The sequence below is a fragment of the Xylocopa sonorina genome, chromosome 7 (assembly GCF_050948175.1).
Source record: "Xylocopa sonorina isolate GNS202 chromosome 7, iyXylSono1_principal, whole genome shotgun sequence".
In the NCBI taxonomy this organism is placed as follows: Eukaryota; Metazoa; Arthropoda; class Insecta; order Hymenoptera; family Apidae; genus Xylocopa; species Xylocopa sonorina.
Window position 1 is genome coordinate 6,259,824 of NC_135199.1, and position 22,409 is coordinate 6,282,232.

The window sequence follows — 22,409 nt, forward strand, 5'->3', positions numbered from 1 at the left end:
TTTATTTTATCGCACATTCTTCCAAATTATTATTTTTCAATTGCATTTTATAAGGCTATACATTTATGTACACATAATAGGATATGTTCTTTGAATAGGTGTTTGCCATATACATACATAGGAATATGTATATATAATCTAGTGTGAAAATATCAGGGGCACGTATCTCCTATCTAGAATATATGTATTATGCTTCCCTATTATATAGGATGAGAAAACTTGCTTACACGTGTTCACATAGATATTTGATAAGTAATGTGAGTAGTTCTGACAATTTTACCTCTGCAACATGTAGTTTCCTGTTAAAAAAATTCTCGAATGTACATATTATTATGAACGGACAGTATAGCAATATATTTTCTTATAGAGTTTACTTATATATTATATATGTGTCACGTATACATATATATAAATAGGTATGTATCGCGCACATATAAGCAAAAGTCGTACGTGTAGGATATATGCGACGTGCTTCTGTACATTCTTCCCTGATACTTCACGTTTTGGAATCACTGAAGGAGTTGAGCTTTAGTTTATTAACAAATGTAATTGTTAAACTCTCTCTTTGTGCAAACGCATAAACATTACAGAGGTAATTTATTTATCTTTACACCTTTTTATGCCAAATGATTAACCCTACAAAATTTATAAATGTTGTAATAACCAAGTATACATATCAAAATAATCATTAATTGTTGTATAATATATATGTAATTCTACATATCAATACTAGATTGCTCGTGAAAATATTAATTTTACGATATGCTCCATTATAATTGCTATTCAAGCAAGAAAACATCAATGTTTCCATATCAATAATAATCACTGTTAATAGAAATTATATGTCACATGTATAGTGTAGAAATGACATATATAAGAATATTAAGATATCATACGTCGTGTAACATATATATGTAATATATGTACACATGTTAATGTGTTCAATTAGTACAATTTCAGTGGGATATTAATGTTATCTTAATGCCATAATAATTATGTACGTCTTTTGCCACTTTATCGACGTTTAACCGCCTAAAGAACAAGGGATTGCTTTCATAATTGATAGACACGCGTTGACTTGTCTATCATTCGCAGAAAGTAGCGTCTCTACAGAACAGGAAAACACATGGTTAAAGAAGGTTTCCAGTAAATAGTCGCGCCATATTTTGATTCATACTATTTCTATTCGTCTCAATACAGCAAAAGTATAATCGTATGTACGGAATAACTATGTATTGCTCACTCTACAAAATATTATACATTTAACAGTTGCATTCAGATTTAATTATAATGACTCTATATGTTATTTAATTATAATGACTCTATGTAAGATTGTGCATAAGAGATTTTTCACGTTCTTTCCATCTCCTATATAATTTTTTACATAGAAGCCAAATATTTTTTACTCGCAGACAACAAATACGATTAATACCATCAATTTTATTTCCAACAGGTTTATATATATCAGTTTTTATCTTCTCCCACCATATATATGCGCTTGCGCGTACAAATACATTGGTGTTATATAATTCAAAAAATGTTGCCGTTTTATCAGTTAGAAAGTATAGCCCTATTGTGAAACTTCGTTGTAAAATATTCTTAACAGTAAAACAATGAAACCACGTGTGTTGGTCACTAGTAACGATGCACCATCAGCTGGTATAAATCTTTTGCAAACGAAGTGAGTAATATATAATACATTTGTGGAAAGAAATTAGTAATGTTTTCATACAAATTTCGTTATATGTTCTTTGTAAAGAGACAAGAAAATTAGCTTGACACTTAATGTTTCATTATACAATCGCAATGAAGTTGTAGCTGTACAATTACTATTTTAATTAAAATTAATTTCTCTTTTATGTTTAGATGCGATGTTACAATCATTAAATCTGATACGGCTAGTCGCGAAGATATATTACAAGCCCTTCCCGGTCATGATGCAATACTTCTTGTTCGACACGTTGATATAAATAGTGATTTTCTTAATCGCGCAGGTAAATATTAAGTTCTATTGATTTTTCAAATCGTATACATTTTAAAATATGATGCCACGAAATTTGAAAGTACGTATCAGTGACAACGCTAATCAACTTAGACTTTAAAATTTACTGAACTAAAAAATTATTATATACCGCCAATTATAAATGAATTCTACACTTAAATATTTATTAATTATTTACTAGTCTTTATCCTTGTTAAAATAATATATTACATGAATTACGTTTTTTTTTTTAAGAAAATATGTAACATAAGTCAGATAAATTGTATATAGTTTAAATTTTAAAATAGGGTTTAGATATTACTTGTATACATATTACGTAAAGAATATGAAAAATTAATTAACGTGACATGAAAAATAGGATCGACCTTAAAGATAGTCTCAACAATGTCAGCTGGTTACGATCATTTGGATGTTCCTGAAATTAAAAGAAGAGGTATTAAAGTTGGACATACTCCTAATGTACTGTCAGATGCAGTTGCAGAGATTGGCGTACTGTTAGCATTGAACGCGGCAAGACGAACTCATGAAGGGCGTTTAAAACTCGAACAGTAATAAAAAATGAATTTCTTTCCTTTTTTAATATAGTTAATCCAGGTATTAAAGTATATAAAAAATGCTAAATATTTTTAACATGTTGCTTACGTATATATAACATTTTTATAAATGTAGAGGTCAAGTAGAAAGAAATGCATTATGGTTACTTGGTCAAGAATTGAGAGGATCAACTGTTGGCATTGTTGGTTTGGGTAATATTGGACAAGCTATTGTTAAACGGCTGAAAGGTTTCGAAGTAGCTCGTTTTATTTATACTGGGCATTCTCGTAAAAAAGCAGGTATTCGCAAGTACCTATTATTTAAATAAAAATAAACTATAAGCACACTTGTCAAATATTCACTTTTATTTCAATTTTGTGTAGGAGATGATCTTGGGGCACATTTTGTGTCTCTCGACGATCTTCTCGAACAAAGTGACTTCGTAATTGTTGCTGTTCCATTAACGAACGAAACTAGAGGAATGTTTAATGATAGTACTTTCGGTAAAATGAAGAAGAACGCGGTATTTGTAAACGTTGGTCGTGGACAAGTTGTGAAGACAGGTGATTTAGTCAAGGCATTGCGTAATAAAACAATTTTCGCGGCAGGACTTGATGTTACGGATCCTGAACCATTGCCTACAGACCACGAACTCCTTAAACTTCCTAATGCTGGTGAGTATTGCTAATTGCAATTTATATGATAAATGTAGGATGGAAACAAATTTACAATCCTCTACATACCTTCCTTTTATATTTTTTTATAACTTTATTAGCAGAAATTCCATTCTATATAATTACATTTTTATGTAATGTGTACATATATTAATTGTGTGTGTGTAGAAATGTATAGCAAAGTTATATACACATTAATAAAGATAAAATGTACTGCAGTGATCATACCTCATTTGGGCAGTGCTACTGTGAAGACACGAAATGATATGTCTCTTACTGCAGCACAAAATATTCTCAATGGATTAGAGGGTAAGCCATTGGTATATGAATTGTAATTAACATACTTTTTGCACATATGAAATATAAACTTTTGTTACACAATATCTAGGACTATATATTTGTTCAAAATAATACAGTTATATACTTATGTTACTTTTTAGATTATTAACTGACATATGTATACATATATATATATATAACATGTTTTGCAATATCACTTCTTTTTACACAAATTTATATTATTTACACAGATGTAAAATTTTAATCAGTTTTTAAATATATTTTGGAAACATTGAAATGCCTCTTTGATGTTTTATGATAGAAACTGGTTTCTATTTATCATAAAAATTGGTAAGATCTAGTTTTCTTTCCATTCCATCTTAAATTGTCCCATAAAAGATTTAGGATACGCTTTCTTCCTTTTAAGTGTAGGCATTTAAAATATTTTATAAAAATGCTGATTAACGGAGATACAAGTATAAAATGAATGTAATTTGAATTTCTTGTAAATTATAGAAAGTATATATAATAATGTCTCCAGCATCATTTTACATTTGTTCATTACAAGTGTTTACCAAATTTCATTGTAAACTTTTGGTATTTATCACCCATAATGTACAACAGGTAACCATCAGGCTTCCACTACTGCATTTTTTAGATTACTTAGGATTGGATCAATTTTACTTTCCAAAGACAGGATATGACCTGTGTTACAATTATAGTCAGCGATAAAACTAATTACTAATGGCAACTTGTTCATTTGAACTACCTACAAAATAATTTAACAGTTTAAGTTATATTAGAATCTGCAATGTATATATATAGACAAATATATATATTTTCACGGATTAAAATTAAATGAAAAATTATAATATTCTATGTAGCCTTTTATTACCTGATAACTACTATACATGCATATAATTGTTTTATTCTTTCCTAATCCTAACTTGCTTCCTTGATCTGTTGCCATGCCAAAAGTAGACAAGAAACTTGCTCTCATAGCTAATTCTGGTACTTTTTCATCAGCTACAGATACAACAGGTACTCCATCCCTATCTGTTATGAGTATGCTATGAAGTCCTTCCACACTACTTAGAAGACCATTAAGAAATTTTTTTAATTCCTGAAAAACAAAAGACAGTCAATAACATATTCTCATATTACAATATATATATAGTTTATATTATAATATCTTTCCCTAATAAAATATACATCTTGTTGCGTACAAACAATTTACAATTACTTTGAAACTAAGATTATTACTACCTAACCTTAAAATACAAAAGACGATCTTTTACAAAATAATGCAATGTAATTGCCAAACTTACCGCTGTCATTTTTAATCTTTACGCTGTTACAGATAATATAATAATCTATAAACCTGTACAAATTTAGTAAATTTTGATTACTGATGCTTTCAAACACTACTTTTGACAGCGTCATATAGTAGGCGTGGAATGCGCGCGCAACGCCATTTAAATCAACAGAATACGACCACGTTTTCAAACGCATTATGAAATCAGAACAATCATAATGTAGTTTGTGTATTCGATTTTATTAAAATTCATTTCGACTTGTACATCCTTTATTTATATTATACAAGATAAATTCAAATTTTAACACTTATTCGTGTTAAATAAACTACAAATGCAATATATAAATTAATGTATATAGTAATATAATATTAATAGATATATGTATATAACTTGTAATAATATTTTTATTAGCAAATTTCACTAAATATAATAAAATTTGATAAGAAAACAGTCATGTTTGATCGTAATGGATGAGTTGACGAGTGTGTAAATACTATTTAAGTTTCGGTTCACAAAATATGTTTCACAGCGTTATAATTGTTGCAATACCACATTTACAGTCATTAGAAAGTTTGTAAGACTTAGTGTGCATCAGATTCAACTAAACCAATCATTATATTATTTATTGATAAAGAAAAAAATACGTATAAGTAAGTACTAATTTTTATAATTATTTTTCTACAATTTCTCCATGTGGATTTGTACTAGGATCGTTTGAGAAACCTCCGTATACAAACATTTTTGGTAAATCTTGACCGTAGTAAACTTTTGTGTTCTGCGCTAATGCTTCGAACTTTTTCAGTTCTAAAAATTGTTTAGTAAGAAGAAGTTCATTCGCCTCTGCTTGCATTTTCATTTGATAATACTCAGCGTCGGAGCGACTCTTTTGCCTCGCTAAATGCATTTCATCTTCAATCGCTGCTATTCGTTGCAGAGATTCTTTCTCCATGATCTTTTGATTATATTGTATCTTCGCTACCAACGCTTCTTTTTCCGCTTCGATAACAGCCTTCTTCCTATCGGTTTCTGCATCTTTTTCAACTACTTTCTGATGCTGTGTTGAAATTAAAAGTTTCGTTTTCTCCGCCTCCCTGCAATAGTATGTATACACATGTGTTGTACTTTACAGTTATTAAAATCTTTTGAAATCTACCAATGACTTCAACTTATACTTACATCAGTTCATAATTTTTTCTAATAGTTTCTGGAATTTTTGGTTTAGTAACTCTAACTGCATGAATACTTAAACCAGGCGCTAAATCATTCAAGTCTTTTTGTAAAGCAGTTTTCAAGTTTTCATCAATCTGATCAAACAAATCTATGTATACTTCATGTAACGTATGAACAGAACAAAATTGATTTAATTCGTGATGAATCTTATTAAATATCAATGTTTGATCATAATCTGCAGTGAAGTTCCTCACCATGTTATACACTGTATAATTTATAATGATTAACATAGAATATTATATACTTAAGATTTAAATTTAATAATTATACATATATAAGCGAGATAGAATTTTTACCGCTATTTGCATCTAATATATTTACAACTTCTATGCGATCAAAATAGATCATCACACCACCACTTGTTCCACATGGTACATTTTTTACTTCGTCTGTCTGTAATGTGACTTGAACAGAGCGATATGAAGTCAATAAAGGTATCATCATATGAAATCCAGGATTGCTCACTTGAGGTAACAATGCACCACCCTATATCATGTAACAAAACAGTAGTTAGTGGTATTTATATGGTTATGTATTCACAAATTATAGATATAGATTAACTTACCCTAAAATAAACACCAACATGACCTTCTTCGATACGATGCAAAGAAAAATTGAAAACTATTGCTAAGCAGATACAAAAGCATATACCGATGATGCTTTGGTCAAACATGCTATTTATTTACTGGAAGGGCAAACAAAATTAGTTCATTATAGTATAATACATAATAATGTATTTATTTGTTTCATTCATACTTGTGCTGTAGAGGTTATGAAGTGAATTTTATAAACCATTAGAATATTACCTGCTCTTACAACAGCAAATGTACATTGAACATGAATAAATTTGCAAACTTTATTTCTTATTTAGAAAAAGTGTTAAAACTTTATGTTTTAATCTTTAATAGAGTATCTTACGTATCAGTTTTTAGTATGAATTAAATCATTCTTGTAAAGAACTCGTGTGTTACACATATGTCTCAAGTAATTAAGCTTGTTAATCAAAATAAATTCAGATTAACAATATCTCCACATAAATACTGTATGTACTGCATATTTTAATATCATTTACGGCAACTAAAAATTTATAACCATTAAAGTAGGATAATCATATGGGACGAGAAAATTTAAGTTATAAAAAAGTAATAATTAAATGACTTGATTCGTCCGATTATGAAAATTAATTAGAAAAATTAATAATAGAATAACAAACAAAAATAATACAATTTATTTTACAAAAATATCGAATAATATAGTGATATTTTTGAACACTGTGTGAACGATGTGTCACTGCTTTAAAACAATTGGACAGTATATCACTAATGTTTTTATTTAAATTGATAATTTTTGTTTTTGTTCCTTCCTATCAAAGAAAAACGATAAAAATTCATTTGTTCAGACGAAAATTAAACTTCATTAACTGTAATATAGAACAGATGTACTCTTGAATTGAATTTCGAGTATTTTGAATCTTTGCCGCCTATTTGCTCTTCGATTTCTTATCGCGGCCACGTGTATTTTCAGTTGTAACAATTATTTTGACGTCGACTATGTTCTGATTTATCGCTTTTAATTCTTGCAGGGCTCGTTTAGCTAATTTCCCTTCTGGTGTGCCTACGGGTTCCAAAAGAAGCATAGTTAACGATCTCTTCAAAAGGCTTGCGGCTTCTTCAAGACGGGAAGCAAGTTCGGCTGATGAAATTTCACGTGCGGAATACGCACGATTCGCTAACAACACCAATGGTAAGTGCATCTCATATAATATTATTCCTAAAAAATAATATGTTTACGTCAGTATATCAGAGAATATTATTATTAAACTGTCGAATTAAAGTGTGATTATCAATATTTTCAGCCTTTTTTAAATAAACGATGAATAAAACACCTTTCAATCGAGATATTCCCGGCTCGACGATCTCCAGCACATCATACATCTCCTTACACAAGTCCAACATCCTTAGCATAATTTTTTTCTGCGGATTTGGGGTTGCCACCTCTTTCCTATACACAGCCAGTAGTTTTTGCTTTAAAGATAGCATTAGAAAATGATTCGGATGAAAGGTCTTCAACAGTTTCGTCGCTAAATTTTCTAGTCCCTTGTGAAAATTATTAACAAACGACGGTAAATATGAAGTAATGTATAATCATCAGGTTTTTTTTCTCAAATACAAACTTTAATGTCGTAATCGTCCACATCGTCGATTAACGTTCTGCTTATGTTTAATGTAGCTCTCATAAGTCGACCTCCGATGGACTTTTTGCACTTGTTGCATTGCCACCTGGTGTTGTTTTCGTATGGGAAATTTGTCAAAGGGTTTTGCATACCTAGGTAACCTTCTTTGCATCGCGGACATAAAATACTGCTCATATACGAGCCCATTTCGTAAGGATCCTTGCATAGTGAACACTCGCAATCGAAGTATTTCCCAACTCGTAAGTGTTCTCTTCTACCTAACGTCCCCTGATAATGGTCATAAATAATAATTCTTACAAGTTTCATGTACAATATCGTTATTTTTAATCATTTTTACCAAAAGTGACGAAGTGTAATTAAAGAAGATCGGTTCGTCTTCTTTAATCGGCAAACTAGCGTATATAGTAAGTTGAAAATCGTCGTCCACCGTTAGGTGAGTGTTTCCTCTGCAGTCATGAGCCATCAGGGAAGCTTCTACATATAAACCTCGTAAAAGAAGCCCATCTAGACCTCCCGGAGATCTGAGCTCGAAAGTATTAACGTCTAAAATTCCGCACAGCTGTTGTAAAAGCTCTGAGATAGACGCGTTGTTTTCATGAAGTAAGTTAAGCGACTTTATCACCTATTTCAATTAATAATGGAAACATTACTCAAATAAATTCTGTCAGTTCATTAATCAACTCTACTTACATTTACAACAGTTATTTCTCTATCTGTCCAAACAGATGTATTTCTTCTTTTATCGATATGTGCTTCCATAGATTCTACTTGTTTCCATAATTCTGGATCCCTTTGTTTCAGTAGCCATAATCTCAGAGGTAGTAACACGCCAGTAATATCTTCTATATTGCTGACCGATAGATTTTTATTGCTTTTGAGAATTGCACATTCGTCCGGTGTGTGATGCTTCAATTTTTCCTGAAGAATGTTAACAATTGTCTTGTGCGATACTATTCTCTGATGTACTTTTGAAATAACATTTGGTTGTTAATACTACCTCGCATGCAGTACCGCACAAAGGCACAATTTTGCATTTCGAGCAAACGTATTGCGTTCCTTTCTTGATTTTCGGCAATAAACGCAAACAAGCGTAGCATACTGGATCTTTACTAGAAGTAATCGGCCCAACAGCGATCGGTTTTTCTCGGAGTATTACTTCACCGGCTGCTAGGTTCTTCGCTGCCTGCAAATATCTTTAAAAACGTTATACAATGTATTTTAAAGTATGCGAGAAACGTAACGTAAGCTATTTCATTTCAACTCAGTTTATAGCTATATAGATTGCAAAACTTTAAACGAAGCAGAAGCTACGTTTCATAATTATAAGTTTGTAATTTCTCGAATTATTTATAACTGAACTATTCGTTAATATGATACTGCCAATAGATGCTATTTTGAAACGTTGTTGATAAAGTCGGACGTAATTTATATGTTTATACCTGCCAAATTTCTCTGAGCGAGCAATTTTGTATTTTAACATGGGAGTCGTAACGTTTTTCGATTTTCCTTCCATGGTCATATTTTGTCGTGAACTTTTTCGTGAATACCTCGAGTAGGACGTGTCGATTTCATGCAATATTTAGTTAGACTTGTGAGAGTCCGCTGGTATCGTGCATTTTCTACGATCCGTAACTGACACCGAAGTACAGGAAGTTGTAGCGAGAGCCGTCTCTCTTTGGTACTCTCGATGCGCTATATTATTAGAAGTCGTAGCCGCGTAGCGCGTGCTTCTCGAGTGCCCACGACTAAGCAATGCGTAGACATTGCATTAGAATATGCAACATCATGCGGTTATCATCATTTCAAACTATTTTAATATTCATATCTTCGACGAAATTTATCAGAAGAAAATTAAGGAAAATTTCATTTTGAGTTTTTCTGTATTTGAAAGTAAAAATTACATTAATTTTGAACATTTCGATGACTCGTATTTGAAAAATTGTGCATTCAATTTTTTATCATCAATTATATACACGTAACATTATAATATTGATACCTTTGGAAAGATCGTGTTTAACTGTTTGTGTGTTTATTTTGTATATATAATTTTACATATTTTTTTATTAACAAAGAAGTATAATCATAAAATGGTATGTGTATTTGTAATAAATGTTCACAAGTCGTTGATTGATTGTTCGAGTTGAGTTAAAGATTCTTTAGCAACGATGCCTATTTGTCCTTCCGGTGTATCTGGTGGTTCTAAAGATAAAATTGTTGCAGATTCCTTCAAAATGTTAGCAGCGTCTATCATCTTCGATTTTAAGGCAGCTTCGTTTATCACTCCGAAATTCCATTGTGTTTTGGCGATAAAAAGTAAAGGTGCATGGAGCTCGTATAATGTCATCCCTATAAATATGAAACAATTTCTTTTAATAAGGATAAGTATAACTGTTAATTCCAATTTAGCATAATAATATTCTGGAATATAAGTTACGTTATCGTTTAAGGGACAGCAAAAAATGATGGATAATTATAAATCTTTACCTCTTATACGAGAATAACCGGGTTCTATGACGTCCAACACTTGAAGCAATAATCTGCACATATCGATTTTGTGTTCTAACACAACGTCCGGCAAGTCATCTAGGAGATATCCCTCTACGCGACCATACATTTGCGTCAATGAGTGTCTAAAAAGTAAAATTAAAGGAATATTTTTATTTCGTTCTCAAAATTTATTAATGCGAACGAAACAAATTTTAGAATTGTAATTTATTAAAGTATAACTCTATTAATTTATTAACTTAATTTGGTCAACACATTTAAATTTACCTCAACATCGTCCAGAAAGCATGTCGGGGATGTAAAACCGACCGATATTTCTTTATGACTGTCTCCCTTTCTTGAATAGCGTCAGCTCCATCAGCACCGCTAATGGCCTCTACTGCGTCCACTTCCGCTTGTATAATTCGCAATACCTTTCGAACGGCTGGTCCCGATGTTGAAAATTCACAATGAGTACATTTCCACGAACTCTCGGGATCTGTAATACAAATTTACCATCAATTAAGTTACCAATTATCATTAATCAAGTTAGCAATTAGTATTAATTACGTTTTTATATCTATGTACATAAATTGAAATTGCCAGTAGAGAAATTATGCAATATATTTACCCAGAGAATCTAAAGATAACACGATTCCGTTATCGCACTTGTTGCATTTCAATGAAGACATATGCGTTCCAAGTTCTGTAGGATCAGAACATCTTGGACAGGCACAGGCGAAATGTTTTCCTTCGAGAAGGTGTTCTCTTCTCAACATTGTCGGAAGTAGCGAATGTGTGTAACTTCCATAAAGTTCTCCACCTGGAGGAATTTTGAGCGTGGTACGCAATCGTATCCTGTGAATAAAACAAAAAGTTCTATTGTCTGTGTTCTATGCAAAACAAAGTAAATGTGTTATAACTACATAGCTTAAAAAGTGAATATTTATATTTTACCTGTAATCAGTTGGCGAAATACTGTGGCATGTGTTAGAGACACATGAATGATTCATTAGAGCAACTGTTGGATAAAGTGCTCTAGCACTAAATCCTTTAGCTGTTCGAATTTCAAAAGTGTTAATTTCCAAAATTCCGCATGCTGTTTGAATTTGTTCTTCTGAAAATCTGAAATAAAATAAAAGCAACAAATAAATTGATAGACGTTAATAATAAGATTATTTCTCTTTTATGCTATTTCGTCAAGAAATAATTATTACCTTGTTAATTTAAGTTGATTTCTTATGTATCCTACTACATTTACTTGGTCTGATTTCCAATGTTCCTTCTGGCTTCTTATTTTATTGTGAGCTTCCATGTCTTTCACTTCATTATTCCATCTTTCGGGACTTTTCTCTGATTCCAAAAGCAATCGTAACGGAGTTATACATTCTAATTGCGGTACTCCATTTTCATTCGCTCCTTCCAAAGCAGCTGCGACGTTAAATTTCTCTTTAGCTTGCGCAAATATCTACGCACGAAATATATAAATAGCATAATTTATTACTTAGCACATAACTCGAAAGAAAATCATATTTCCAAAGCTCATTTTTAACATTCGTTCGAAAGAAGATATTAAATATAGAAAGTGACGAACGTTTCGGCGCGTGACTATTGCGTTTTCATTTTCGTGATTTCTACCTGACACTCGTAATCCTTATGTTGCGGTTGATTTTCGCATTCTGTTGAACAAACAGGCCATTCACATTTTGAACAGAGAGGCTTATCGTTTAAAGTTGGTGGCCATGCTGTGTAACAGGAAAGACACACGGGGTATGTGGATGCCTTTGGTCCAACTATAAAAGGCATTTCTGTGACGATTTCTTCACCCGCCTCCAACTCTTTGTTAGCCACCATATATCTGAAAATATTAAATGTAATAAGAAAACGTAATGGAAATGTAAACGATATAGTTAGTCTAGAAACATTAATTATTACTAATAATAGCTATAATTAATTTCAAATACCTTCCAACTTTATCATTGTGAAGGACTTTAAACGTTGCCGAACTTTTCCCTGCTAATGATCCAGCTCCCTAACAAAAGAATTCTTTATTAGTAAAATTATTTTTTGCATTATCCGACAATTGATTGACGTATCGTGTTTGACGTATTAAGTTTCGACACGCATCATGTATTTCCTCTGATCTATATCTTATTTTCTAGTATAAATTATTTTGTTGCTTTTTTGTAACTAAGTAACGTATCGCAAACGATTAGTAAAAATTAAGTCTATTATTGGAGAATGACGCGAAATTCATGCACATATTGTTGACTTAGATATTCTAAGTGAAAAGAAAACCAAAAGAGAAAGAAATTTATAATAAATGTAAATTTTATTTATCAAGTGTAATACATACCGGGTTTTGTTGAGACATTTTCAATCAACACACAAGCAATGTTGTCACCAAAAGAATTTCCTTTAGTCCGCGTTTATTACGCGCTTCTTTTTGCGTCCGATTCGAATCTTGCGATCCGCGAATGTAGAGGGTTACAAAAAGACTGAAAATTAAATCTGTTCAGACGTTTATATATATAAAATTGTTTATTAAAAATATACTGCTCGCAAAGATTGCCAACGGTATGATCTAGATGCTACTATCGACTTTCGTGAAGGATGGCAGTTCGCATAGAAATTGTAACGCTGTATCGAGCAACCAGTTTATTTTAAGATCTTGAGATATGCAGAAGGACCCAAATGCTTCGATAACTCCGCGGGATAATTGAATAATTGTAGTGCTTCTCGTTTTTGACGGTGGAATGTATCATGTATTTAGAGTTAAGAGTTTTGATAATTTGCCTGATAACAGATTACAAATTGAATGTTACTGAAAAATGCAAACACGAGTAAAAGAAGATTTTAAAATAGTAGATATTTTCGGTTACCTGTTTTACAAAGGGTAATCGAATTGCTTGTGAATATAAACCTCTGAAGAAATCGTATCGAATTCATGAAACTTTCCCACATCAGTAGTCTCATTCTCCCTATTTTCCTCTCTTTCTTTTCTTTGCTTGAAATTCTTAACGATTAAGTTTTGAGATTATTCTATAACAAAATCGTATATTTAATTTAAAAATACATATAACGTCCTACTATAAAATGCAATTTAACGTCTATTGTCTGTACTTAACGCACATGTATATGTATCGCGTATAAAAGTGAACATTAAATGAGTAAACTTAATATCTTAGTCAAAAATTGTGTTTATATTTAAAGAAATGTGTGCAACTTGTAAAAGTAAAGAGTTAATCGGAACATTGATATTGAATTGTTAATGTTAAAAGTTAATTAGACGATTTTCTTTTTATATTTTTTAAAGTGATAACAGTTTTGCCCGTTCGAAGACCCTTATCTTTTCTTCAACGTTCAATAAATGATACTGGGTGAGCAGGATATAAGCAAAATCCACGCCTACAAGGATGATCTCTTCAAAGTTATATAACATCTAGAAAGTAAATCAACATAAGGCTTAAACATCAGAATGTAATGTTATTTAATGCGAAAATTACAATCACCTGATTATACAAAGTAATTTTATTTTATTTACTTTATCAACATTTACACATAAAAACGGACTCTAATTTTTTTAGACGTTACTCTGCGCATGCGTGAGCCCAGTTGCGCGCAGGTTCCATCTTTCTCTCCCGATTAACATCGTCTCACGTACGTAATTCCGAGGCGAAGTCACGCAGTTTTCCGCAGTCGTGTCTTATAACATAAAATAGTAAGTATCAACAAATTGCATTATTCACATACGTTAGTTTTAAGTCATAATTCCCGACCGCAAGTGCAGAGCGCATAATTAACAAGAAAAATTAAATTTTTTGCGAAGCCGGCATGAGTTATTGGTAATGTCGGCTATCTGGCATTGTTAGAATTGAATATTTCGATTAATTTTGCGAATTTGTATGAATCTGAAAATTCGTCCTTACTACATGATACAAGTTAATATTGATATAATCGAGTAAAGATGACTTTGTGCTCAACAATGTAAAATACCAGTCATTTATTGAAATTGGAATTGCTGAATTGTGCCTTATGTAATACCTAGGCAGGTCAATATCACTCCATTTTTGCTCTATATTGTTAATTTAACGGTATACTTGCAACATATTTGAATTATGGTATTTTCAATCCTTTGTAATTTATTGTTTTAACTCATTTTTTAGAAAACATTTAATGAAATAATTTTGATGTTTTTTCTACTATATATGTTAAATATTACGAAATGTATTAAATAATTTTGAAGCTAAATTGGTATATTTATGTAACACAGTGTGTATTTAATCTTCTTACTTTTCAATTATATCGCAGTTGAAAATTTTAATGATGTGTGCATCGTGTGTGCGCATTTATGAATTAATTATGATGAAAAATTTCTTAGCGACTGTAATATATTTGGCACTTTTTAATTAATGATTATTACATTCAGAATTCTTTTGCACACTGAATAAGTAGAAATACTTCATTCTAAGAAAATATAAAGAATTCAATACTTTTAACAAGTTATGACATATTAAAAGTATGTTGGTTATTTATATTAAAATATAATAAATGAATATTTTTATAATATAGAATTTTAAAACTTTGATCTAATTATTTAACACCTTTTTTGTATAGATTATGGCTCCACCCACATATGGTGATTTAGGAAAAAATGCTCGTGACTTATTCTCCAGTGGATATCATTTTGGTCTAATCAAGTTAGATGTAAAGACAAAAACTAAGTCCGGTGTAGAATTCTCTAGTGGCGGACTGTCTAACCAAGACACTGGAAAGGTATTTGGTACCTTAGAAACCAAATACAATATCGATGATTATGGATTAAAATTTAGTGAGAAGTGGAATACGGATAATACACTCGCTACTGATGTTACTTTTGCTGATAAATTGCTCAAAGGTCTTACCCTTGGTTATGGCTGTACTTTCTCTCCACAAACAGGGTATATTTCAATATATATTCTTATCTATATCTTCTAACTTATTTATTAATATTTTGTAGAATTACTTGAAAGACAGAAATGTCATATTTTCTCTTATTCTAGGACCAAAACTGGAAAGTTAAAGACATCTTTTAAACATGATAATGTATCTGCTACAGCTGATTTTGATCTCAGTCTTTCTGCTGGCCCTTTGGTAAATGCATCAACAGTTATAGGATATCAAGGTAGGATAAAAGTATTATGTATTATTGATTTATAATAGTAGCATGTATTGCTATATTTTCTTCAATGAGATGCCTCACAAGAAATAAAGGACATATGTGTGCACACCATTGTTATAGGCTAAGAAATTTGACTATCTTTGTTCTACTTAACTTATCATGGCATGTTTACAGCTGTTGGCTCGTCTCGTTGAACAAAAAATACATATACAGGGTGATTCACTACTCGTGTGATCAATTTTTCAGCTGATACTACACTTCAAAAGCAACCAAAAAGTTCATATAAACCAAGGTCCAATTTGCAAAAATGGCAGAGATTCACTCACATTATTGATTGTATCTTGATGCAATTGATGAAACTCCTGTTTCTCTGAAAAAAACAAAAATCCCAATTTTCTCTGCCATTTTTGCAAATTGGGCCTTGGTTTATATGAACTTTTTTGTTGCTTTTGAGGTGTAATATTACCTGTAAAAATTTGTCACATGTGTAGTGAATCACCCTGTATGTATAGCGTACATACATACTTAAATTTAATTCAATAATATGCAATTATTAATGTGTCTTATTATTTCTAGTATTGAAGTTGAGAAATTAGATATGCTTATTGTTCAAATATTTGATTTTTGATATATTGCTTCCATGTGATTCCTTTGTAATTCCCTATGAGTCTTCTTCTATTTTATTCCCAGTATCCATGATATTCCAGAAAAAATAATGTAAGACTGCGATATAATAAAATGGAATAGATTAAATTTATTTGATTCTAAAATATGATAATTAAATTCTAGGTTGGCTGGCTGGTTATCAGGCCTGTTTTGATACACAGAGAAACAAACTTACAAAAAATAATTTTGCACTTGGATATACTGCTTCTGACTTTACCCTTCATGCTGCTGTGTATGTATCAAATTTTTGAGGGGCGTTTACGAATTGAATAAAGCATTTTTAGGTTTTTAATATTGTACCTTGGATCTTTCTTAGGAATAACGGCTGTGACTTTAGTGGCCTCATTTATCATAAAGTGAAACCAGATTTGGAAGGTGCAATTAATCTTGAGTGGAACTCAAGTAATAATGTTACACAGTTCGGACTTGCTACCAAATATAATCTAGATCAAGATGCATCGGTTAGAGCTAAAGTCAATTCTAATCTTCAAATAGGTTTGGGATATCAACAAAAGTTACGTGATGGTGAGTGAAATTTAATTTTATAAAAATAATGATAGGCATGTTATAATCTGCACAAGATGTTGCTCTAAGTATATACTTCTGGTAGAGTAACTAGATTATATTTTTTATGTATTTTTCAATTATTTGATGGAATACATTCCATGACTAAATTCTATCTTTTAGCGAGTATTGTGTGCTTGAATGATTATTTATTCGATATATTTTACTTATAAGAGATATAAATTTCAATACTTAATTCATATATACATATTTTAAATACTTTTATAGGCGTAACTTTAACGCTTTCCACAAATATTGATGGAAAGAACTTTGGCTCTGGTGGACACAAGATTGGTCTTGCATTAGATCTTCAAGCTTAAAATATGAATAATTAAGGACACAAACGGACTTGACTCACTTGAAAGGTCACCTCATGATCTTTCTGTCATAAAGGCAGTGTCACAGTACATGCTTCAAATAAAGTATTGCCTATAACATATAGATAGGTTTATCCCAAAATAGATGCCACAAAATATCATGCATCATTTAAGAATAGTTAAAGGGGTATTAGTTTCAAATATATGCAATTATGAATAAACTTGATATAGTATCAATATCTTACATCATGTGAACAAAACACGGTTTCAAACACAAATTCTTGAACAAAATAGAAACGTACTATTTTTCCTCCGCAATTCTCTTATATGGTGCAGTCTGTTACCAGTTCCTGTTGAATATGCAGTCTAATAATAAAATCAAAGATTTAATTATCTTAAACTTAATTAAGGAAAACGTAGACAATGAGTAATATTAATTGCGAATACAAATGAAGTTCAATTGGAAGAAAATGTGTTTAAAACTGCAAATATATTTTTCAACATAATCATATAAAGTGTTATCAAGTTACAAATTAATGGTAAGGTCTGTGGTTGATTTCGAGATAAGGACACAGTATGCTGCACATATGTTCTTGTAGCTACACAAACAACGTGTAATAATCGTGTTTACTGTAAAAATTACTTTTTTCCAATATTCTAAATAACTAGCTACGTACATAAGGACTTGAGATTAAATGATATCAAATGTCAAGTTTGCTCGGTTTTCATTTTATAAAAATGAAATAACATTCATTCCTGCCTGCATAATTAATGTGAAACAGTACTGCCAATGTGGCTATTTTAGGATGAAATCCTATGGTAAAATATATGTTCAATTACAAAGATAGTATTCCAATAATTTAAAGTCTGGCGTCTTATATGAACACTTCACATTTTTAAAATAATATATTATAATAAATACTTTTAGTTACAAATAATTCCACAGTCTTGTTTTATGTAGCAAGCTTATAATGCATAAGAGGTTTGTACTCATACAATTTTACTTTCCTTATATACATCAACAGTTGTGAAAATCTGTTATATCCTTATATACATCAACAGTTGAGCAAAATCTAAATTAAGCCTCGATTAGTTCATAAAATAAAGAAACTTTTATTTTATGTGCAGTGTGAAAATGCTTTATTTACAAGAGAAAATTACAATATTCCCTTAATTGGAATATGCTTTATGAGATTTATAACAATCCTTAGTGAATGTTACATAAATGACTTTTTTAAGCGTGTTTCATTAATAAATTTTTTTTCATATTTTATGCTCACATTATTATTGAGTTTTCATAAATAATAAACTAACTATTACGCAATAAGACTTAAATTTGTGAAGTACTTTATGAATTTAGATACTTTCGTTCGTATTATGAAGAAAATAAAAATTTATTTATTTATTTATTATATAAAAATTCATTTCAATGCATAACATAAAAATTAATGAGCGTTTCAAATTTTACATTAATCGCGATGCATAAGCTTCACTGTAAAATTATAATAAATTTTTATTGCCTCAAAATTTTTAGTTGTAAACGTATCAAATAATTTGTTTAACGTTTCCGGTTCCAATCTGTGTGTGTGTATTTAATATTTAAAAAAATTGATATTAATGCACCATTTGATCCTCCATTGCTTTTGCTATCCATTCTGGTTCACTTTGAGCGATTTTTTCTATTATTTGGTTTACTTGATAACAAAGAGATTGTATCTGTTTATCCCATGTTGGCAACGTTTCACGTGCTACGCAAAAAAAGGAATTATCGAGTAAAGAATATTTATATTACATATATAGGATAAACTTATTGATCTGTTTCTTTAAACTTACTTTCGAAGTGTACGATAGAATCGATTTGATCAATGTAGCCATTCATGCGACCTTCGGTGATCATTTGGCTTGCAATTTTCTCCGCTTTCGTCGGTGAAATTTCTAACAATGCACCCAACTCTTCGAAAGTTATATTATTATACAATTTACTAGCAGATAATAAGTTATGTTCTATAACAGCACGATCAAGAATAGTTGATCCTAATCCATCGATTGTACTTGCTTTTTGATGAGGTTGTAATAAGGCCTCAAATTCTTGTAATTCCGAACGTCGAATAATACGATCTAAATACATTTTTTCAAGAATCGAATATGCAGGAAGATGTTGACAACGTTCATCTTTAAATAGCGTCGCTAACATACGACTTCTTTGTTGTCCTAATATGAATATCTCAAGTTACATACATTGCTTTTACTAACTGAAGAATATTTAATAATTAAATATAAATTCGTATTTTAGATATAAAGAATCGTACATCTAGATTCTATCATACCAAAGGCTTAAATTATGTAATGGTAAAGTATTTGATGTTCACCACCACTAGCTATTGGAATACAATGTTTGAAAGAAGTTTTCAAACCTGCTCTTTCCAGATTTATTACAGCAGAAATACGATGCTTTACCTCTCAAATATAGAAATACATACCTGCAGAAGCTAGTACTGTACAAATTAGTGCATTCCTAAGCGCAGTCATACGTTCATCTTCGTGTATAATGGATTTGTATGATAATTCGTTGTATCTTTGAGCTGCTTCTATGAATTTTCTTCTGTAATCTAATACTCTGGCGTAACAAACTTTATAATAAATTTGTAATTGTTCATTCTTTGATTCTGCCTAAAAAGTGCAAAGTAAGAGATTGATAAAAATGCCTACAGTATATTTGTACACTTAAACATGTTCAAGAATTACATACTTGCAAGAGGGATGCTCTATTGATATATGTTTCAGCCTGTACCGGATCATCATCTTCTAAGTACAATCGTGCAATTTTAAGATAAGTATCAAGTTTATAGTCAACTGCGTATTGCCTATGGACAAAAATTATAACAGTTGCATCAATCATATAGAATTGTAGAAATACGTTAGAAAGTAAAAAATTGTTAAGTAACTTATGTTGCAAAGTTAACAGTTAAGTAGTAAAAAACAATAGCTTTTATAATTACTTTTGTCCAGTTTCTAATGGTATTCCAACTAAAACACTAGCTGCTTCTTTCCAATTTTGATTACGTTCATAAATTTTTGCTAAGTGTTGTCTTATGCTAGCAACCTGTTCTTCAAATGAGATAACTCTTGGTTGTATCTAAAAAAAAAATTGATAAAAGACCATTACCACAATATTATTTACAAACATGACGTTTCATATCGAGAAACAAATATTTACCTTCTCTAGTGTGTAATGTGAAATAGCCATTGAGACTTCATCGGGTAGAAGTAGTAATCGATTACTGACATCTGTTAGAACTTGTCTTGAGATTACTAAACTTACGTATTCATTTACAACTGCAAAATAAAACAACTTATTCTCGTGTTAGTAAGATGACATTAAGAACAGTACTGTACACTTTGCAACTTGGTCATTATTAACTGTACACAATCTCGAGAACATGCCTAATTTAATCTAATGGATGATCATGTACATAGAGAGACAACTGCATAAAAACACGTACAACATTTTGGTATATATTATATTTCATGTATTACGAATGTTATCAAGTGACTGATAAATGTATTTATATGTACGGCTAAAGGTGTATATCTTGGGGAAAGTAACATACTTGCTTCAATGAATATCTTCAAAGCATCCATCGCCTCCTCGCTGGACGACAACAGTATTGAGTCCAAAATCGCTCGATACCTGTAAGTATCATCGTTTGTATCGGATATTTTAGAAACATATTTTTCATCCTATTTAACATGCTTACTTCTCCGCATGATCTTTATGAGAGCCACCGCAATACGCTAAATTCGTGAGCTGTTGACGTACAGAAGCTGCAGTCACCACCATCTTTTCTACATGAATAACCAAAAATGACTTTTGCGCCTATTACGATCATGAACTATGAAGGCTAGTCACTAGAAAATATATTTCAACGCTATTTATAGTGGCGAATAAATAAAATTGTATTGAATATTGCAATGGAAAAGGTAAATCTCGTTCTGATGATAACTCGCACGTTTAAGGTTTTTTATATTCATTATTTAAGTATTAATCGAATATGTAATTTTCTATATATTTAAATATAGATCAGTATAATATCGATATTTATATGTCAAATAATCTTTGTAATGCTCTGTATATTGTATTTTATAATGTTTATATATGGTTTATCTAGTTAAAAACATCGGATATAAATATTATAAGCTTATAGAAATTAAACATGCAATTAGATAGAGACGCAATTCAATTAGAGGTGGCGCTTTGTCGAATATCATTAACTTTAGTTGCCGACGTACTTTATATGAATAATTCATGACTAAATGCAATACAATCAGTGTGGATTCGCTTATAAATTTGGCCCAGCAGTTTATGTTCTATCATTCAAAGTGCTAACAATGTATTTTTGGTTCAAATGCAAACATAGTAACGCATTCGTATTTTGTACACGATTGAAGAAAAAAATAGGCCATCAACTTTATAATTAAACACAAGTGATACATGTGCTTAAGTTGTCTATTAATTAAAAACGTTTATTATTATAATCCACTTAGAAGAGTGGTAAATAACATCGCATATTTCTTATTTAGTACATTCAAAGGTATTTACCAAACAGTTTAGTTTACTTTATGTATACACTGGAAGTGTAATATGCGTATTTAATTAAACCTTTAATTTCGGTAAAGTTAAATGTATGCAAATGTATATGCGACAATAATTTTACTGATACATAGATAGATTTAATCGTATCATAACGCTTATTAATCCTCTGCTATATTTTAATCTTTCAAACAATCAACTAATAAAAGCGAATAGATTTCTTTTATTTGAATTTCGTACACCATATTTTAATTAGAGGTTCTTTAATTATTAGATTAATGTATTTGCGTCAATGTGAGAACGTTATATATGTATATGTATTTTAAGCATGTACAATTAATTTGATATTATTAACGTTAACTTTTCCATCATCGTTTGAATAGGAAGAAAAATTTTC

At 30.7% G+C, this 22,409-nt stretch overlaps 7 protein-coding genes across 7 annotated transcripts; 2 read left to right on the forward strand and 5 right to left on the reverse strand.

Annotated features, from left to right (window-relative positions):
• Positions 1 to 1,597: 1,597 nt before the first annotated feature.
• On the forward strand, positions 1,598 to 3,591 carry LOC143425330 (glyoxylate reductase/hydroxypyruvate reductase). Its single transcript, XM_076898049.1, has 6 exons — positions 1,598 to 1,681; positions 1,867 to 1,994; positions 2,361 to 2,550; positions 2,672 to 2,835; positions 2,920 to 3,210; positions 3,430 to 3,591. The coding sequence occupies exons 1-6, from the start codon at positions 1,614 to 1,616 to the stop codon at positions 3,543 to 3,545; spliced, it is 957 nt and encodes a 318-aa protein (XP_076754164.1). The 5' UTR covers positions 1,598 to 1,613; the 3' UTR covers positions 3,546 to 3,591.
• Lamtor3 (Late endosomal/lysosomal adaptor, MAPK and MTOR activator 3) lies at positions 3,285 to 4,973 on the reverse strand. Its single transcript, XM_076898051.1, has 3 exons — positions 4,818 to 4,973; positions 4,385 to 4,612; positions 3,285 to 4,258 (listed from the first exon to the last, which is right to left on the reverse strand). The coding sequence occupies exons 1-3, from the start codon at positions 4,824 to 4,826 to the stop codon at positions 4,121 to 4,123; spliced, it is 375 nt and encodes a 124-aa protein (XP_076754166.1). The 5' UTR covers positions 4,827 to 4,973; the 3' UTR covers positions 3,285 to 4,120.
• A 216-nt stretch (positions 4,974 to 5,189) lies between these two features.
• LOC143425329 (erlin-1) lies at positions 5,190 to 6,717 on the reverse strand. The gene is made up of 4 exons (XM_076898048.1): positions 6,601 to 6,717; positions 6,332 to 6,521; positions 5,982 to 6,240; positions 5,190 to 5,896 (listed from the first exon to the last, which is right to left on the reverse strand). Exons 1-4 carry the CDS (start codon positions 6,706 to 6,708, stop codon positions 5,476 to 5,478), a joined length of 978 nt encoding a protein of 325 aa, XP_076754163.1. The 5' UTR covers positions 6,709 to 6,717; the 3' UTR covers positions 5,190 to 5,475.
• Positions 6,718 to 7,240: 523 nt separating this feature from the next.
• LOC143425326 (SET domain-containing protein SmydA-8) lies at positions 7,241 to 9,938 on the reverse strand. Its single transcript, XM_076898043.1, has 7 exons — positions 9,669 to 9,938; positions 9,227 to 9,422; positions 8,920 to 9,147; positions 8,567 to 8,851; positions 8,209 to 8,496; positions 7,921 to 8,131; positions 7,241 to 7,805 (listed from the first exon to the last, which is right to left on the reverse strand). Exons 1-7 carry the CDS (start codon positions 9,746 to 9,748, stop codon positions 7,516 to 7,518), a joined length of 1,578 nt encoding a protein of 525 aa, XP_076754158.1. The 5' UTR covers positions 9,749 to 9,938; the 3' UTR covers positions 7,241 to 7,515.
• Positions 9,939 to 10,079: 141 nt separating this feature from the next.
• On the reverse strand, positions 10,080 to 13,306 carry LOC143425327 (SET domain-containing protein SmydA-8). The gene is made up of 9 exons (XM_076898044.1): positions 13,070 to 13,306; positions 12,678 to 12,745; positions 12,352 to 12,571; positions 11,931 to 12,181; positions 11,671 to 11,838; positions 11,345 to 11,571; positions 11,002 to 11,212; positions 10,714 to 10,859; positions 10,080 to 10,575 (listed from the first exon to the last, which is right to left on the reverse strand). The coding sequence occupies exons 1-9, from the start codon at positions 13,085 to 13,087 to the stop codon at positions 10,343 to 10,345; spliced, it is 1,542 nt and encodes a 513-aa protein (XP_076754159.1). The 5' UTR covers positions 13,088 to 13,306; the 3' UTR covers positions 10,080 to 10,342.
• Positions 13,307 to 14,300: 994 nt separating this feature from the next.
• Positions 14,301 to 17,672, forward strand: LOC143425331 (voltage-dependent anion-selective channel). Its single transcript, XM_076898050.1, has 6 exons — positions 14,301 to 14,434; positions 15,331 to 15,653; positions 15,756 to 15,877; positions 16,664 to 16,772; positions 16,857 to 17,065; positions 17,333 to 17,672. Exons 2-6 carry the CDS (start codon positions 15,334 to 15,336, stop codon positions 17,422 to 17,424), a joined length of 852 nt encoding a protein of 283 aa, XP_076754165.1. The 5' UTR covers positions 14,301 to 14,434; positions 15,331 to 15,333; the 3' UTR covers positions 17,425 to 17,672.
• An 860-nt stretch (positions 17,673 to 18,532) lies between these two features.
• Positions 18,533 to 21,331, reverse strand: Csn4 (COP9 signalosome subunit 4). Its single transcript, XM_076897835.1, has 8 exons — positions 21,180 to 21,331; positions 21,033 to 21,112; positions 20,639 to 20,757; positions 20,421 to 20,557; positions 20,171 to 20,285; positions 19,902 to 20,091; positions 19,255 to 19,632; positions 18,533 to 19,169 (listed from the first exon to the last, which is right to left on the reverse strand). Exons 1-8 carry the CDS (start codon positions 21,260 to 21,262, stop codon positions 19,036 to 19,038), a joined length of 1,236 nt encoding a protein of 411 aa, XP_076753950.1. The 5' UTR covers positions 21,263 to 21,331; the 3' UTR covers positions 18,533 to 19,035.
• Between the last annotated feature and the right edge of the window lie 1,078 nt (positions 21,332 to 22,409).

Bases quoted from the DNA above. Each gene is read 5' to 3' on its own strand.
- LOC143425330 (XM_076898049.1), top strand. From the start codon at position 1,614: ATGAAACCACGTGTGTTGGTCACTAGTAACGATGCACCATCAGCTGGT. The intron at 1,682-1,866 runs GTGAGTAATATA...TTTTATGTTTAG, and splicing joins ATAAATCTTTTGCAAACGAA to ATGCGATGTTACAATCATTA. The intron at 2,551-2,671 runs GTAATAAAAAAT...TTATAAATGTAG, and splicing joins GGGCGTTTAAAACTCGAACA to AGGTCAAGTAGAAAGAAATG.
- Lamtor3 (XM_076898051.1), bottom strand. The intron at 4,259-4,384 runs GTAATAAAAGGC...ATTATTTTGTAG, and splicing joins GCATGTATAGTAGTTATCAG to GTAGTTCAAATGAACAAGTT.
- LOC143425329 (XM_076898048.1), bottom strand. From the start codon at position 6,708: ATGTTTGACCAAAGCATCATCGGTATATGCTTTTGTATCTGCTTAGCA. The intron at 6,522-6,600 runs GTAAGTTAATCT...TACATGATATAG, and splicing joins ATGTTGGTGTTTATTTTAGG to GGTGGTGCATTGTTACCTCA. The intron at 6,241-6,331 runs GTAAAAATTCTA...TAAATTATACAG, and splicing joins TATATTAGATGCAAATAGCG to TGTATAACATGGTGAGGAAC.
- LOC143425326 (XM_076898043.1), bottom strand. From the start codon at position 9,748: ATGACCATGGAAGGAAAATCGAAAAACGTTACGACTCCCATGTTAAAA. The intron at 9,423-9,668 runs GTATAAACATAT...ACGTTTTTAAAG, and splicing joins CGCTCAGAGAAATTTGGCAG to ATATTTGCAGGCAGCGAAGA. The intron at 9,148-9,226 runs GTAGTATTAACA...AACATTCTTCAG, and splicing joins TGTGCGGTACTGCATGCGAG to GAAAAATTGAAGCATCACAC.
- LOC143425327 (XM_076898044.1), bottom strand. The intron at 11,213-11,344 runs GTAAATATATTG...TTTGTATTACAG, and splicing joins GTTATCTTTAGATTCTCTGG to ATCCCGAGAGTTCGTGGAAA. The intron at 10,860-11,001 runs GTAAATTTAAAT...TTTACTTTTTAG, and splicing joins GCTTTCTGGACGATGTTGAG to ACACTCATTGACGCAAATGT.
- LOC143425331 (XM_076898050.1), top strand. From the start codon at position 15,334: ATGGCTCCACCCACATATGGTGATTTAGGAAAAAATGCTCGTGACTTA. The intron at 15,654-15,755 runs GTATATTTCAAT...CTCTTATTCTAG, and splicing joins ACTTTCTCTCCACAAACAGG to GACCAAAACTGGAAAGTTAA. The intron at 17,066-17,332 runs GTGAGTGAAATT...ATACTTTTATAG, and splicing joins TCAACAAAAGTTACGTGATG to GCGTAACTTTAACGCTTTCC.
- Csn4 (XM_076897835.1), bottom strand. From the start codon at position 21,262: ATGGTGGTGACTGCAGCTTCTGTACGTCAACAGCTCACGAATTTAGCG. The intron at 20,758-21,032 runs GTATGTTACTTT...TTTATTTTGCAG, and splicing joins GAAGATATTCATTGAAGCAA to TTGTAAATGAATACGTAAGT. The intron at 20,286-20,420 runs GTAATTATAAAA...TTTTGTCCATAG, and splicing joins CCATTAGAAACTGGACAAAA to GCAATACGCAGTTGACTATA.